We start from the raw sequence: 14638 nt of genomic DNA, 5'->3' as shown, positions 1-14638 counted from the left end.
AGATTTAGAGAGGCAATATCTCTCTGAATGGCACACCTACAGCAGAGGGGCTGGGCCTACTAGAACCTACTTCACTCCTTTGCTGAAGCAGGAAGGAGGTCATGCTCTGGGTGGCAACTTAACAGTATTCCCCTCCTAGCTCAAATCAATAAGTTTAGACATCACCGTCTTTCGCTATAGACTATCCATCACTGCAAAGCACTTGCAAGACCTTCAAGAAGACATAAATGCCACACCAGATGGGAGATAAGATGTGTGGCACTTAAAAAAAATACTGATAGATCAAGAAGGCAAGCTGAGCTTTTTCTCCACAATTAGAATTGTAAAGGACCCATAGAGTAAAGTCCAGGTGCACCATTTAAAATAAGCATGCAGGACCCATCACTGCATGTTTTGTGAAACACAAACAAGCACATCTTTAATCTACACAGAACCTGATGACCTTGAACACCTTCTTGCCTGTCTGCAGGCATTGAGCATCAATGTCTTCCTCAATGTTGCAACTCTGGAACTTTGCCCCTCTAAATCTTCCATCCACACATCGTCATTTGTATAAAAATAGGCTATCTTCCAAGCATTCGGACAGAGAAGGTCTGCCATGTATCATGGAAAGACAGGTGAGAGACAGCGGTAAGTTGATATCCTGCTCTACCCGTTTAACAGATTTTGAGAGCACACCTTTATGCAGCTCTACCACTACTAATTCCAACTCAGGTGTCGTGATCAGGACACAACACCCGGTTCGATATGACTTTCTCTCCTCACGGTATGTCATCTATCTTTTGCAGGTTCCTGCTCAGGGTTCCATCATGTGTGACTACACTCGACTGACTGCCCCTTCTCCCCCTTTGCTTCCATGTCCTGTTTGGGGAGCAGTGGTGTAGTGAACACAGTGACATGTCCCGTTCAGACTTCTTTTACTGTCAATATATGCTTGTAGATTCTTTTATCTCTTTTTATTAGAAAGAGTGAAGCTTTAGACACACACAGAAGTGTTAGTATCATGTCTGCCTCCTATCTAGACTGACATATTTTTGCTGTTGTTATTATTATGGTAGTTGCCATAATAGTATGGCCGCTTACAATGAAGCTGCCATGTTTCCATTGTTATAATTATAGGGAGGATTTTTCTATATGTAAATAGAGATGATACAATATCTGCCATATTTCTTTAGTCTTGTTGTGAGGCCATTTTATTTCAGAAACATGACATAAATCAGAGACCAGGTGCTATAAAAACCCATGAATTTAACCTTTTATAGGGGGACTGGTTGACAGAATGAGCAAGCCAGAGGTCTCTCTGGTTTATAGCGATAATCAGCCTTAGTCGAGGCTGTTTGTATAAATTGTTAACTGTTGGTTAGGAATGAGGTGAACCAACTGAATACTGTCCTAAAAAATGGTGTGTTTTTACACAATTGGATGAGCATATTGGACCAAGGTCACATGTATCTCCTCATCCTCGCCAGCTGACAGAATCCTTCAATACGGTTGATTATCAATGGTGCATCCAATCCTGTAAAAACACAAGAGTTTTAAGGATTGTATTTAGAGTTGGTTCAGCTCATTTCTAGACAACAGTAAACGAATTAGAGAAATGGTGCCTCTCATTAAGCCATTTGTGGTGTCCCCCCATTGTTTAACTTGAATATGAAGTTACTCACTGTCCTGATGAAGGAATCCAGCATCATTCACTAATAAGCAGATGTGACTTAAACTTTTATAAAAATGTCCTACGTTATTAAAGATATGCATAAACTAAAAACATGCCTATAAGACCTTGGAAGAATTCCTACAACGAAATAACTTTGTTCGGTTGTTCAGTCATTAGAGATTACAGGCTTGGACTAGGGACATGCCAATCTAATTGGTCTTCTAAAAACCCAAGCCACCTCTAAAAGCAGCATTACATGCTCCCATCACAAAAGAATGAACTTGACCACCCCATGCTAAAAGACTTCCACTGGCTTCCATATGAAACTAGAATTAAATCCAAACTGACCTGCATCACCTTCATATGCCCATCACCAAAAGCACTTCTATTGGAAAAGAAAAACTCTTTGGAATAAAGCGATGAAAATTCATTTCCCATCTGAGTCTTTCAAAATCTTTGACAAAGGTGGAACTCATTACTGGAAGATCTCTGGCTTCATTCAAGATTATTTTCATTTTTCAGCAAGTATATATTTTCAAAATGTACACAAAGGTGATGTTTACTCAAAGGATTTGAAATGTATTCATGTCTTATGAGAAATCGTCTTTATCCTTGTTAAACAGAATACAATTTACATTTGGGTAAACTCCAAATAGACCTGTACAAAAATGTAAGTAATTGGTGATTTTTCTTGATGCCGCAGAAAGAATGAACGTAAATGTAAAGTTTAGAACCTTTTCTAGAGGTGCAAAGGAAAAGTTGCCAATCAAAAGACCATTTCAGTAGTCCAGTCTTTTGAAGACCAGGAAGTTAGTTACTATTTTTGCTGTGGCCAACTGTATTTGCGATGGGTTCTTGCATATGTGAAGTAATTGAAAGTGTGCTGCAGCGGCTGTATTGGTGATAAATGCTTCCGTCCTCAATGATGAGATGAAGATTCCAACAAAGTTTCCGGCCCATTGAGCAAAATTGAGTACATCATGGGGAAAGAGGATGGCACTAGTAGGAGAGGTAGTTGCAGTGGGGAGGCGAGCATAGCACTGCAATTTGTAATTGGTTCAGCATGAGGTAACACAGAACCTACAGAAACGGATGGCTCTGAGGCAGTCAGTGATGTGTGACTGGAAGTGAGGTGCCAAAAGTGCTGAAAGTAGGGAGGACGAACACACTTGTGTCCCATCCACAGAAAGTTGACATGAGAGCTGAGGGGGAGATAATATTACAGAGAGAAGTGGTGGGAGAAGAGAGCCAATGACTGAGAATGCAGTGAGCGCAGATGGCTTGAATTCCATGCATCTGTAAAGGAGTAATTAGACAGCTAAAAGTTAAATCAGTCATAGGCCAGCCCAGTGATGCACAGATATTTTAGAGAAGAGCGTAGGGGGATCAACAGTGGCAAAGGCAGTTGATAGGTTCAAGGTTAAAGAAATGGAAGAGAGCTAGTTGTCATGTGCAGTAGTGATGAAGTTGTATGCATGGGGGAGTGCTTTTTCTGTCGAATGGAGCTGAGCATGGTGGGGTGGAGTGAAGAGAAGAAAAACTTAATTGGAGGAGCTTCATTAGGGTGTGTTGGGAGAGACAAAGTGTAAGGCAGTTGAAAACCAATTGTTTCAGCATCTTAAAGAAGAAGGGAAGTTGAAATCCTGAATGAGAGCTGCCAGAAAATCCGACTCAGCAGTAGATATTTTACAAGGAGTAGAACCACTGCTGATCTGAAACATGGATAGTATTTGTCTTACCTGAGAAATGAAAGGTTAGACCAGTGCTTAATTTGTGCTTGTTGTGTCTGGTGCTGAGCACCAGCACTTATTTTTGAGGGCCGGGACTTATTCTTCTGTCTCAAGCATTTGCTGCGAGCAAAAGACACATATGGGAAAGACAGAGGAAAGGAAAAAAGAAAAAGCGTCATAATGGGAGAAAGTATAAAGCTGCAAGAGTGAGCTGAAGGGGCAGGGACTGGCTTTATATGGATTGAAATAGCTTCAGTGATTACGCCGCCTCAGTATTCTGTGTTCGCACATTTAATTGCAGCAGAGGAGGGCTTTTGGCACTGGCACCTTTTTATTTACAAATTAAGCACTGGGTTAGACAAATTAGGACAGGGCACTTGTGCTAAAGGTCTCATGATCTGAGAGCTGAAGGGTTCAGATAGAGCAAAATACAGTGTTGCAGGATTGATCAGAGAGTTCAGTTGAGGATGTATGTGGGACTGTGAGAAAGTAACTGGGCATGACAGGTGGACGTGTGGTGGATGTGTAGGAGGCAGAGTGAACTGTGTAGCTAGGGTGTCCCGTGTAGTGATTTTCGAGATGCAGAGACAATTCTGACTGATGCAAATAGGACACTGACAGGTTTTCCTGGAAGAAAGAGTAGGACAGAGAACTTAAGACTTAAGGGCAAAATAAAGAATTACTGGGGACTACTTGAACGTGGATCTGTGGTTGTGGGTTGTAGGTAATGGGGGTAAAAGGGTGGAGTTGGTAGCTGCACTGAAGTTTTGACTAACAGTTTTGTTGAAAACTTGAAATCACATACAGTGTAACAGTGGTGTTAGTTCATTGTGCATTTAATATAGGAATCCCGGAAGCAAGTCAGGTGAGTGTTTCCCCCTGGAGAAGGAGGAATATGTTGGGGAAAATGTTGAGGGTTATTTATTTGTATGAGCATCATGCCTTGATCAGATGACAATGGATTCACAGTGGGCTTAGAGTGGGGGAGTGGCTAGGTCAGTGTGAAGAGCTGAGGGAGGGGCTGAGTCTTAGGGATCAAAGCAAATCTCCGGGATGTCAGTAAAAGGTAATGAGGGCTTGTGAGAGCCCAAAAGTTTGGTTTTAAAGGATGTTGTTTTACAGAATGATCTAGTATTCCACAGAGTGAAATATAAAGCTCATTTAATATTTTGCTTGATAGCCTGTTAGTGTGTCATTTAGCCTTGGCTTAGATAGTGTGGCTTTTAGTCACCATAAGGCTCAGTGAATGTGTGCAGACAAAAGGTGGGATAGGATGAGAGTGAGGTAAGTTGTTGATGTATTGTGGTGGGTAGTGGTAGGTTGTGTGTACTACGGCACTGCAAGGTATACGAGGAGGAGGAGGAATAGGATAACAGACAGTAACATGGTGATGAGAAAGGAAGTGCATCACTAAACATAAATGGAATTAAAATGTTGCTGTAGTAAAGAACAGTAGGGTGCACTAAACCTGCCATATAAAATGAAGAGGGAGTGGGAAGTTTTTTGGAGAGTCATTTTATCTTCTCAAGACTAATTATCGATTCAGACAAATAAGAGTGGTACCTCCAAAGTACATCAACCTCCCTTTTTAGTTTTTTTCAGTAGAAAAGAGGAAGCATCATTTGCTTTTTACGTATATCTCTCACTATGTGGCATGCTTCATCCTCAAGTTTAAGTTGGGTTGTCTTGTACCCCCAGACTGTAAAAACAAAACAAAGGAGTGCTGATGTACTTCGAAGGTACCTTTCTTTTCTGTCTGAATCTACAATAAAACCTAACCTCACTGAAATACAATGTTTACAAATAGAAACTAGGAACTGAGAGTAATATCACACACACACACACACACACACACACACACACACACTACAATATCACACTGTTTTCTAGTAGATACTGTATCTTTCTTCAGGTTCGGCACTTTGTGTAAATCCCCTGGCACCAGAAAGAATCCAGATTTTCTTTTGTAGCAGAAGCTCTACTGTGCCACCAGCTGGAACTACAAGACTCCACCTACAGCTCCCCTCATCTCTGGAAGTGTGAATATTGGCCTATACGACACTGCCTGACACAGTGACATCAGTTAAAACATTTTTCAGATCTGCCAAGGCTTACATAGAAGAACCTAGAAAGATTAACAATAACAGACCATTGCACATCAGAACATAAAACAGTTAGATACATTGAACTTTATTAGAACCATCAATGCTACATAAGGGAAGAAGGGAGAGTGGTGAGGAAACTGCAGGAAGATTTATTACCCACCAGAAATATAACTCTGACATCCATATGCAAAGATCAATAGCTTTGTCTTCTAATAGATGCATCTTCCTGAAGATTCCTCAACTTATGAATCAGTGATAAAACAATACTCACTGGGAGGTGGGACTGAGTTTTGCCAATCAAACAAGAAAATCGTGCAGAACAGATCTAGTAGCCATCCTAATGTGAGTAACAAGGCAGTAATGCTTGGCAAAAGTGCGCAGTCAAGATAACTATTCACATTGCAATCATCAGCTAGTGAAACAGCCCAGTTCAGCACATTAGAAACCACCAGCGTTCTCATTAGAATGCACAAAAATGCTACAGAAAGATCCTTTGAATCCCAGGATTAACAGATCTTAACGTGAAGAGTTAACCCATAAAACATGGGCACTGCTTTACCCTGTTTCTCTTCAACAAGACCAAGAGAAACTAGTCATCCACTTGATGTGATGTTTTATTAGCGCACTCAGGGTGTCGCCTGTGTTACCACTCAAGAAAGATTGAAGAGTAACAGCCTGGCCTATGTGGAATGCAGACACCACCTTTAGAAAAAAACAAGGGCAAGTACACAGGATAAAATTACCTGGGTAAAACAAAATACACTGGTTGGAGCATCAGACCCTATGGGATGAAGTAATAACCACTAGGAATATAGTAATAGGAGTCAAAAGAAAAACAGAGTAGCTGTTCATCATTTCAAACAGAAATGTCATAGGGAAAGTCAGAACCAAATATAAGTCTCACTGCAAGGTGAGTGAGGGAGAGTGAGGGGGGATACATATATAGAAAATCATTATAAGCACTGTACCACCTGGAGCAATCTGAACATGGAGAGCTAATCAAGAAACGAGGCACGGCAGCCAAGTACATTTTCACTGTAGACTTGATAAAGCTGCCTGAGAGAAGGAAAGTGCAAAGGCATAACTTTCGACTGATGATCTTCATTGTGACAGTGCAAAGTGTAAACAGACTTCCTGACAGTTTCCCAGAAAACCAGAATGACATCTGCCATCTCTTGCAGGCAGCTGAGAACCTCCAACGGACATTGCTAAGTTCACACATTTGGAGAAAAGAAGTGTGAGATCTAAGGTTGGAGACCCCACCACCGTGCTTCAAAAGATGGTCTGCTCTGTCTAGAAGAAGAGGCCAAAAGCTCAGCCTTCAAAATATTGGCATACTAAATCCTCCTCTCTGAATCTGAGGAAATGAGAATCAGCTGTACTCCATCCTCTTGCACTTTCTGCAGCTTACTAGAGATGAGTGAAATTGAACGGAATGCATAAAATATGGCAAGTTAAGGAAAAGGCGTCGCCCAAAGCACCACGTGAGATTAAGTGTACAGTGTAAGAGGAGATTACATTATCTGGTCAGGACCATATCAAAGAGGTCAATACAAGGGAAAACACCTGTCACATTGGGGTAGAGTTCACATTCATGATATCAAGGGGACATGAGATTCAAGGCATCCACCTTCATAATTAACGCATCCTCCAGTTCTTTATTTCAGAGCACACTGCTCCAAGTGTAAGGCTTCTCACCACTAGGTCTAGGAGCTCATTCCCACTCCTCTTTGTCATCTGAGAGAGTGCATGGGTGTAGCCAAGAGGATCTGCATTACAAGGTAGAATGCAGAATGTGTTTAGGGCTAGGCAAACTGTTCATGGTTGTTTAGCTGAAATTATGCTAGAATCAAAGTGATGCTACTGTTTGTGAAACCTCTGCTGGAGTAGCCAACTCCAGGAAACATTCTGGAGCTCAACTATTCTTAATCCACTACAAAGCTTTTTTTTTTTTTTTTACAAAACAGCCTTTCACAAACAAATGGCATATCAATCAATGTACTTTGAACATCACCAAAAAGTCCTGTAGAGTGCATCCAGGTATGCCTGCACACAGTGGGCTATTGTGCCAATTGAGCTCAGCCTGCACTTCAGAATTTGTGAGCGGCATCAGTGTGTCCCTAACACATTTAGAGAATGAGCCATTCATATCTTCAGGAAGGCTAGTGCTAGCTCGCATTGCCATGTCTGACGAGGCATAGCTTGCATTGCCATGTCTGACAAGGCACGGGAATATTACTCATGTGGCACTGGCAATAAACAAGGCCAGGCTGTCGAAGGAAATACTTTGAGACCCATTGTGTCAAGGACTTAGGATTGGTGGCCCAGAGTGGCAGTAGGGAAGGCTTTGAGGTACAGTTTCCCTGAAGATGCTTGAATTACTAAGCTTTCCAGAGAAGCGTGGCACACTCAAGCTTTGGGTCGGATGATCCAGAAATGGAGATCGATACAAGTGGTGGGCATTCTGCCAAGGGACTGCAGGCTCAAGAAGGGCTTTCCCATGCCACTAGCAGCAGGTCCAACAAGGACTAGTTGAAGGGGAGCAGGGCCACAGAAGATTGCTGTAGGATATCTTTGAGGATGATGGGTTTGGGCACAGCACACAGAATGGGCAATCCCAGAAGCTCTGCCGCTTTACACATAAATCTAAATGGCCATACTTTCTTGTATGAGAGCTTGAATGAAAGGAAATAATTACTCAAAGGATACATTAAAATTAAAGGCCACTGGCTTTTTGGAGATCCATGGATATCCCAGCATCAGAACAATAAGGAGGGGAGGACACTATACATTTCTAAATCAGTCTCCTCAGTTCAATTTTTTCAGAATTCCAAATTTGGGATTTCAGCTGCACAAGGGTATAAATTAGAGAGTTCTTCCTAGTGCATGAATCTCTGAGCTCCAGGTGGAGGATCAGCAAGCGATGATCTCAAAGGAGCCACTGAACTCTTCCTTAACCACACAAAGAATCCCCTCCATTAGCAAGAGCTGAGTCTGCAATGAAAGGAGCCCTGAGAGTTGTGCCATGGACAAGGTCAAAAGCAGCATTGCTGCAAGGTGAGATATGGTTTTGGGTGGAGGTGGTTTCAATAGAAGCAGCGCTGTTGCCACAGCCAGTACATGCGTGCAGTTAGGAGATGTCAGGCTGGAGCTAAAGGTCTGAAGAGTCTAGTCCACCTTTAGGAGCCAAGCCAGAAGGCCACTCAGAGGAAAGATGGCAGCTCTGAAAAGGCCCAACATAGCCTATAGAAAACCCTCAACCTGAGACAGATTAAAGGACGGAGACAGAAACTCTGTGCAAAACTTCTGCAAAACCAGGTGAGCTCTGAAGGAGAAAAAAAAAAGCTACATTGCAGAATGATGACACTGCTGACTCTCCAAACAATCCCAAGTGTGGGACTGTTTTCCAGATGAGAAAAAGGAGGACTTGTCATTCGCACAGTGTTTTGTGAGCTTATTATGAGAGGACCCTTTGGATGGATATTCTGTACTAGGAGACTTACATGAGGGAGAGGAAAATAGTTGAGTAAGGGTATCCTTAAGTACCCAGTTTGAGAACAACTTGACCTCCCACTCACTGATAGTCTTCGGGTTTAATAAGGCACAGGAATCATAATATGGGATACTAATATGAGCAAACCACAGACACCACGTGCAAATGAGATGAGTATCAGAGCTGGACATCTAAAACAACAGTGATAGGGTTTAAACCCTGATACCTTAAAGGGTGCAATTGAACTAATCTGCTAAACAATCATGATTGTGAACGTAAGTTTAACCAGGCTCTGGTCCTGTGTCTATTAGACTTATAAAAATAGGAAAAGACTCAACCTCACCAAGCCACAACATATGTAAGCTGGAGTCTTCACTTCCAGCATGGGCAGAGCAGCAACTACAGTAGTGTGGCACCACCTGGTGTCCTGGAGAGCTACTGGTAGGAAAAAAAGTTTAGTGGCCTCTGTGGACATTCATAAGGTGTAAAATATATGGGATAAATTCCATTCAGTTACATTTTCTAAGGAAGCCTTCAAGGAGTACTAATTAGTGGGATATTTGTTACATGTCTTTTTTAGATGGTGCTATTTCCCCAATGTATAAGATGTGCACAGGGTACACTTCTAAATTGGGCAAAGGCAGCCTCACTACTCATTTGCCCATTTTTTACAAGCTCACATGGCAATCCACACTACAGCTAGTTATGCAGTTATGCATGTGCATGGGAGTTAGTCCTGTGTAACTGTACAGAGGTGTACAGTAAAGTGTAAAGTAGTAAATTGTTTTACACTTTGTAGGTATTTTTGAGTATGCATACAGTTGGAAAAGTCTTTGTGAATGGGGCCGTAGAAATGTAATTCCCTCAGAATGGTCCCTTGTATTTGAAATAGGAATCTTTAACCTATTCCTAACATTTCAGATGAATAAAAGAAAACAGATCTTACTTGCACTCCTCTGGTGTGTGTTTGGCTTCATCTGAACAGCGATAGAATTTACCCTACATATGAAACAAACATGAATATTTTTAATATTGAATTGTTCTAAAGCATGTATTAGTCATGTTTCCAATTTTTTAAGGGATTAAATGAGTTACCTTGAACAGCTGAACTCCAATGCAAGCAAACATAAATTGGAGCAGAGTTGTAACAATCATGATGTTACCAATAGTACGTATGGCAACGAAGACACACTGAACAACATGCTGTGGAGAAAGAAAGGCATTTATGAATAAAAGGTTTCAACTGCTTAATAAAGCATCAATATTACTCTTATTTACTGTTTATGTCCATTCACTGGTGTAGTAGGTAAGTAATGGATGTACAAAAGCGTGTACATTTACATTTAGTCAATGGCATATTACAACACATGGCTTGAATAGGAATCTGCTTCCAAAGTTTGCATACTGTTAGCAGAAGTTCTAGAAAAGGGTCAGTCAGGTTGTAGGCAATTTGATTAATTTAATAACTGTTAAACTGACTATATAAAGATGGTTTTCAGAGGAGATGGTAAGAAAAGTATAAAAACAGCTACCAGCCTGCAACAATATTTATCCACTACGGCCAATCATCTAATCACTATGACTATTTATCTAAATCAAACAAGACCAAAATGACAAAAATCCAACATACATTAGTCAAGATATGAATTTTCAAAAGGATAAAGGTCTTAATCCATAGAAAACAGTGAGAATGTTGATTTTGTACAAAGTACCTGGTTAGCGTCACAAATAAAGCCGCACGGGCGAGCGTGCATTTGAAACGATCAACGATGCGCCGATTCCTTCCTCGCAAGGGAGACCGTGCATTGTTTTTTCTCCAGTCCGGTCAGAAATGCGCTGTTTCTTTCTCCCTCGCAAGGGAGCATGCATCAATTTCCAGATGGGGCACCTCAGATCCGCACAGAGTCGGGTTGACTTTGACGCCCAGTGACAATTTGTGTAAAATATTGTCGAACGGTGTTAGAAAACTGCGTTGCATGGGGTTGGCGTCATTATCAGCAGCCACAAGTGGGTGTTGCTTGTCATTTCTCCCGCCACTATGCCTCGATCTCCCAGCTGCGATGCAGGTGGAGCATCGGTTTTAGCCACGAAGGCGGCAGCGTGTCGTTTATCAGCCACGTTGCAGATGGTGCGTTGAAAATTTCCCCGCAAGGCGTTATGTGAGTGGATTTTCAGCTCTTGTCTGACAAGTTCACCTTTTAGGTGACCAGGGACTGGATAGGATACCAATTGGCAGGGCAGGAGTCTCAGCAGAGAGTCAGTTATAGACTAACACACCCACTTTCAGACCTACCAAGACACTCACACACCCACTGACAGAGACAGGCCCTGTGGCCAACCCCCGCTGCACACAGCCAAAGGCCGTGGGCAGTGCAGGGTTGGGTCCTTATAAGGGCATGGCTGCAGGGCCTGACTGCGGCCAATGCCTGCCGTCGGTGGTTGGATTAACGTATAGTAAATACAATTTCTTTACATTAAAAACACAGAAATTCACTGAAAAAAACAAAGTTTACAGGGACGTTATAGTTAGGTTCTTAATTTACTTATACAAAACCATAGAAACTCAGCAGTTATAGCTAGAGTTTTTTCAAGTCACTATAACTCATGCCCTAAGGTAATTATAACTTGCGCATTTGCCATATATATATATATATTATTCAGTACTTATGGCTATTGATGAGGATCACCTGGAAGAGAATAGTAATGCTACAGGAATCATACCTGTTACTGCAGGAGCATATGAAGATACAAGCTAAGTGGGAGGAGCTTCTCTGCACATTGGTGGATGCTAGCATAGCCCTTAAAGTGGATAGTGAACTAAAGGAAGCAGATGGCCACTATACTGGAGTGGTGGGGGAAATTGGTGATAAACCCATGGTACTTTGAACACTTATCACCTAATATTGATAAACTGGATTTCTTTGAGGGAGTGGTACTCCTATTGACACCATAGGCACATTACAACATCATTTGGATGGGAGACTGTAATTCTGTGCTGAATAAGGAGCTGTATAGTTTGAGGCCTAATGCCTGCCCACTGGGCAAGTCCTCAAGGACGCTGTTAGAAGGTATAGACACTCTGAATCTGCTGAAACTATGGCAGACATCGCTTGGGCAGAAATGCGGTTACTCTTTCTATTGCCCACCACATGGGACATTTTCCAGAATCTCCTACCTGTTTATACACCCAGAACAGGCTGCACATTTCAGGGCAGTCCAGAATCTAGATCGAACTCTATTGGACCACGCACCACTTGCGGCAGAGCTGCAGGGCCTGACCTATGTGGCTCTGGTGCCACAGCGGCTTTTCAGTCCTGAGCGTTTAATGATCAGGCATTCAGTGAGGACACCAGGGAGGCAATACAGGAGTACAAGGCTCCTAACACAGGGTTGGTCTAATCTGCTGGCGTGGTATGGGAGGCCCTCAAGCAGACCTTATGGGGGAAATGTATGGCCACTGAATATAGAATGCAGAGATCACTGTGGGACAAGATCATACTCCTGGAACAACAGCTGGCGGACAGAGACAGGCAAGCTCCACACACAGATGCGATTTGGGAAGTTCAACAAAAATTACGGGATGATCTAGATAAGGCATGGAAAACATTAGGGACGCATGATTACTGCACTTACACAGAAACACTGTATTAGCAGTGTGATACACCTGTCCGGCTGTTGGCATGGAGGGGTGGAAGTGCTGTTATATCCCTTAGGAACGCGACAGGAGAGGATCCTGATGGCTTAGGATGATGTGCTGGGCCAGTTTGTGCAGTTGTACTCAGCATTATATGCATATTAGGGTTGAAGCGATGAGGCAGGAATAGCCGCAGTTCTTGAGTAGGAGCCTAACAGTTCGGGCTGGATTGTTGCCATGGGGAGCAGGGTCAAAATTGATATGCATATGGCTGGTTCCTAAGTGGGGTGGCATGGTGAGCAGAAGAACAATCGATTAAATGCATATCTGTGACTAAGGGTGAGTGTTTGGAAAGTTTCAGCACGTCGTTCATCAACCTTCTGTGTTGCTAAAATCGCCCTAAGTGGCAAGGGTATGCCCAGATGTGGGTCCCTTGCTCACTGTGCCACTGGACTCAGGCTAGTCTGGCTGATGAGGGTCAACCCCAAAACAGGTCCAAGGATGCTTGTTTCCAGTCCAGGGAGAACCTGACCTGGCAGTTTGGGCTGGACTGTTCCCATGGGGTGTGAGGTCAAGACTGATTTGCATATGGCTGGGTCCAAACTGGGTTGACATGGTTAACAGAACGATAAATTAAACCCAGGTCTGTGACTGGGGGTAAGTGTTTGAAAAGTTTCAGCACTCCGTCTATTTTTTTGTGTTGCAAAAGTCGCCCTACGTAGCCAGGATATGCCCAGAAGTGGACCCCTTGCTCACTGTGCTATTGGATTTAAGTTAGCGTGGCTGATAAGGGGTGACACCCCGATACTGCTCCTATGATGTTTTTTCTGGTCCAGAGAGGGCCTGGCCTGGCAGTTTGAGCTGGACTGTTCCCAAGGGGAGTAGGGTCAAGACTGATTTGTATATGGCTGGGTCCAAAGTGGGGTGGCATCGTCAGCAGAGGAACAATGGATTAAACCCAGATCTGGGACTGGAGGTGAGTGTTTGAACAGTTTCATCACTCAGTCCATCAACTTTTTGTGTTGTTAAAGTATTCTAATCACTGAACAAGCCACGAAAGGAGAGGGGCCTTGCGCTCTGGCCAGTTTGGATGCCCATAAGGCATTTGATACTGTTGAGCTGTTGTTTAAATTAATAAAATAAATATAACAAAAAAAAGAAAATAGCAGAAAAAAAGCAGGACTCCAAAGAAATATAAATTGGCCAAATACACTGGGACACTATGGGCCAGATCTGAAAGTAGGTAGAAAGAAAACCCCATTATAATGGTAAAAGATTTCCCTCCCCAAAAATATTGTGGTCCACCTACCCTATTTTGGTTGACACAGACAATAGTTTGAGAAAGAAGAAAACTGCTTGTTAGACCTGACATTCCTTAGGGTGGTCACCCCTAACTTTTTGCCTGCCTCCCTCCACTTTTTGGACCCTGTTTTGCTGGCTTTTAGACTCTGCGCACTTTACCACTGCTAACCAGCGCTAAAGTGCATATGCTCTCTTCCTTTTTTTAAACATGGTAACTTTGGATCATACCTGATTGGACTATTTAATCTACTTATAAGCCCCTAGTAATGTGCACTACATGTGCCTAGGGCCTGTAGATTAAATGCTACTAGTGGACCTGCAGCACTGGTTGTGCCACCCACTTAAGTAGCCCCCTTAACCTTGTCTCAGGCTTGCCATTGCAAGGCCTGTGTGTGCAGTTTCACTGCCACCTCGACTTGGCATTTAAAAGTACTTGCCAAGCCTAGAACTCCCCCTTTTCTACATATAAGTCACCCTTAATGTGTGCCCTAGGTAACCCCTAGAGTAGGGTGCTGTGTAGGTAAAAGGCAGGACATATACCTGTGTAGTTATATGTCCTGATAGTGTAAAACTCCTAAATTCGTTTTTACACTACTGTGAGGCCTGCTCCCTTCATAGGCTAACATTGGGGCTGCCCTCCTACACTGTTGAAATGGCAGCTGCTGCTCTGAAAGGAGCAGGAAGGTCATATTTAGTATGGCCAGAATGGTAATACAAAAT

The 14638-nt window shown here is 42.7% G+C and overlaps 1 protein-coding gene across 2 annotated transcripts in view; it reads right to left on the bottom strand.

The window, feature by feature from the left end:
* Nucleotides 1–14638, bottom strand: part of CACNA1D (calcium voltage-gated channel subunit alpha1 D) — a 1248477-nt gene that overhangs the window by 472180 nt on the left and 761659 nt on the right. For both annotated transcript variants that reach the window (XM_069206436.1, XM_069206437.1), the window contains exons 24-25: nt 10078–10185; nt 9929–9981 (exon numbers count right to left, since the gene is read on the bottom strand). In XM_069206436.1, the coding sequence (XP_069062537.1) occupies nt 9929–9981; nt 10078–10185 (161 nt within the window). The remainder of the gene's footprint in view (nt 1–9928; nt 9982–10077; nt 10186–14638) is intronic.

Source organism: Pleurodeles waltl, chromosome 9, assembly GCF_031143425.1.
Source record: "Pleurodeles waltl isolate 20211129_DDA chromosome 9, aPleWal1.hap1.20221129, whole genome shotgun sequence".
NCBI classification, from domain to species: domain Eukaryota; kingdom Metazoa; phylum Chordata; class Amphibia; order Caudata; family Salamandridae; genus Pleurodeles; species Pleurodeles waltl.
Note: the sequence above shows the minus strand (reverse complement) of the source record. Positions and strands in the feature narration are given on the sequence as shown.